The sequence below is a fragment of the Kryptolebias marmoratus genome, linkage group LG7, assembly GCF_001649575.2.
Source record: "Kryptolebias marmoratus isolate JLee-2015 linkage group LG7, ASM164957v2, whole genome shotgun sequence".
Classification (NCBI taxonomy): domain Eukaryota; kingdom Metazoa; phylum Chordata; class Actinopteri; order Cyprinodontiformes; family Rivulidae; genus Kryptolebias; species Kryptolebias marmoratus.
Genome location: NC_051436.1, coordinates 17,178,769 through 17,181,422, shown reverse-complemented (window position 1 = coordinate 17,181,422; position 2,654 = coordinate 17,178,769). Strand labels below are relative to the sequence as shown.

At 40.3% G+C, this 2,654-nt stretch overlaps 1 protein-coding gene across 4 annotated transcripts in view; it reads left to right on the top strand.

Moving 5' to 3' along the window:
• The first annotated feature begins 459 nt into the window (after positions 1-459).
• The window catches only part of LOC108244246, a 62,940-nt gene continuing 60,745 nt past the window's right edge, over positions 460-2,654 (top strand). For all 4 annotated transcript variants that reach the window (XM_037976659.1, XM_037976658.1, XM_037976657.1 and 1 more), the window contains exons 1-2: positions 460-591; positions 1,332-1,682. In XM_037976659.1, coding sequence (XP_037832587.1) covers positions 561-591; positions 1,332-1,682 — 382 coding nt within the window. In that variant the 5' untranslated portion in view covers positions 460-560. The remainder of the gene's footprint in view (positions 592-1,331; positions 1,683-2,654) is intronic.

The window sequence follows — 2,654 nt, the reverse complement described above, 5'->3', positions numbered from 1 at the left end:
CTCATGCTTTCTTAATGAGCCCTGTGAGGACTTTTCCTGCAAAGTACGCAGCTGTAGAAACAGTCAACTGAAAGCTTCATTTATTTGAATGAGCTGTATCGTCATTAGAAAAGATGTTGGGCTATTTCACAAAACATCTTCCTCACATCCTGATAATAACAAATGAAGAGTTCCAACAAAAAACATCTGTTGTTGATAGTTTTGAAACTGAATCAGTGACTGAGAGAAAACAGGTTAACTGTTGGTTCTATAAAACCAGGTCAAGTTCAGGTTCAAGCAGAGCTGGTTTTCTCTACTTCTGGCATTTTGTGAAACTGACCAGTCAGAGAGGAGAATAAAATAAACAGCAGAATTTTGTTTTGACACATGTGAAGAGAGAGGCGTGTCACTTACATCTGTTCCACAAACTGGATGATCAGGTGTGAAACTACGAGGAAGCTGAAGGTGTTCCTGAGAACTGATAACATCCTGTAGGTAAAGAGACAGTGAAGTGTTGTCAGAGAGTCAGAAGACGATCAGCTGCTGGAGCTGAGGGCTCTTAGTTTGACAGGAACAAGAAGATGTTGGTGGTGTTTTGGATCTTTCTGCACGGTAAGACCAGCTGCTTTTTGTCTTCTTGTTGTGCAGCTGAAGCTCTGACTCAGATTATGTTTTTATCTCTCTGTCACCTGGCACCTTGAAGATGGGTGGTCATGCAATAACCTCTGTCTGTCTGTTCTTTTCTGTCTGTTGGTAAAATATTTGCTGAATAGATTTTAATAAAACTCTTAGAAAGTAATCATCCTATGAACTTCTTTGGAGTTAACCCAATTCAAGATGGCCACCACAGCTAAAGAACCTCAGCAAACACAAACATGGTTCAGTTGTTTTTAGAGATATTGAGCTAAAGTTTGTTGTGGTAGTAGCTGAGAGTCATCCCCAGCTCATCCTCTGAGGGCTGACTGATCATGTAGATGTGGTGATGAGTCAGATTGTCTGGAAAGTTCTTTTTAGGATGTGACTGGAAGAGTCAGACCTCAGTGATTTTTCACCACAGAAAGATGATCTTAGTTTCAAACTCAGGCATGAAGGGCAGCAGGAGATATAAAGCAATCTCATGTCTACCTTTAGTTTAGAACTCTGGTCAGGTGTAGCTCCAAACACCTTCCACCCTCAGAAGTTAGATGAAACATTTGAACAACACATTCTTCATATCAGAAATGTTTAGGTGGAGCAGACTGTTCAAACTGGCGGCTAGAGGCTTTTAATGAAAACATTAAATGATTTAATTAGCTTCATAAACACAGACAAACTCACAGCTGATTTATCTTCCTGTTTGTGTGTCCTCACAGTTTTCCAGCATGCCCTGGCTGGGGTGGTGGAGGTGTATGATGGGGCAGAATCTGTCCTTATGCCCTGCCCCTATAAAGATCAAGTACCAGAAGACATCCCCTCAATCATATGGAGTCGAAATGATCTTAATCCCAATCTTGTCCACCTAAGACGAGATGAAGGAGATGATCTTAAAAACCAAAACCTGGTTTACAGAAACCGAACATCAATGACACCTGATCCTCTGAATGCTGGAGACTTCAGCCTGACTCTGAGAAACCTTCGACTCTCTGACAGTGGAAACTACACCTGCAGCCTCAGCAGTGAAATAGACGAATGGAAAGTGACAGAAGTTCAGCTGAAGGTCAAAGGTGAGCAACAAACTCCATCCCTGCAGTTGATCAGAGGTCAAATTACAGGAAATAAAAAGATGAATCCAATCATCTTTAAAAATAAAAAGAAAATCTTAGTAAAAACAAAAGCTTCAATAAAAAGAACTGCTGTGGAATTTCTGAAATAATAAGGACACAAGTTCATACAAAGTGCAAAAGTCTGATGAAGTTGTGACAACATTATCAACAAAACAGGAAATATTTATTCGTTCTACAGCCCATGATCAGTACACAGTAACCATCATAACCCAATCAGCTTCAGCTTCAATGTCCCAGATAGTTACAGAACTTTATCTAAATGGAACAAACTATCATCATGGCCATGACACATTAAAATTCACATGTACATATGTCCTTTGATAACGAATGGTATGACATTAAGATCAAAACCTATAAATTTAATGTTTGGGGCATGGTGACAAAGTGGACAACCTGAATCAAAACAAATTCAACAATCCAGACAATGAAGTACTTCATTAAAACATCATTCACATTTCTCACCTTTTGATCAGAAATGATCACCTTAAACAGTTAAGACTAGGGTTGGACATAAAGTCTCGAGAATTGATTGGAACCAGGACTAACATTCTGATTCTCCAGGAATTGTTCAGAATTAAAATTTTGATTCCTAGTTTTGATACCCAGAAGAAGCCACAGAACAACAATGAAGAAGAATCCACAAGAAGTGTATGTGCAACCATTGGCAGTGTGCATTGTGTATAGTTTAAATCACTCTAGCGGGAAAAATGCGCCCTTTTTGAGCCTAGAACTGCACATTTCTGGACTGAGATGTCTGATGTTGTTCCTGGGATCTGTTGTAGCCACTGCTCCAGTTTGGGGGTGACTGCCCAGATGACCCCAGGCACCACTGTGGTTTTTACCTTCCAGGCCTTTTCCAGTTCCTCTCTGAGGCCCTGGTATTTCTCCAGTTTCTCGTGCTCCTTTTTCCTG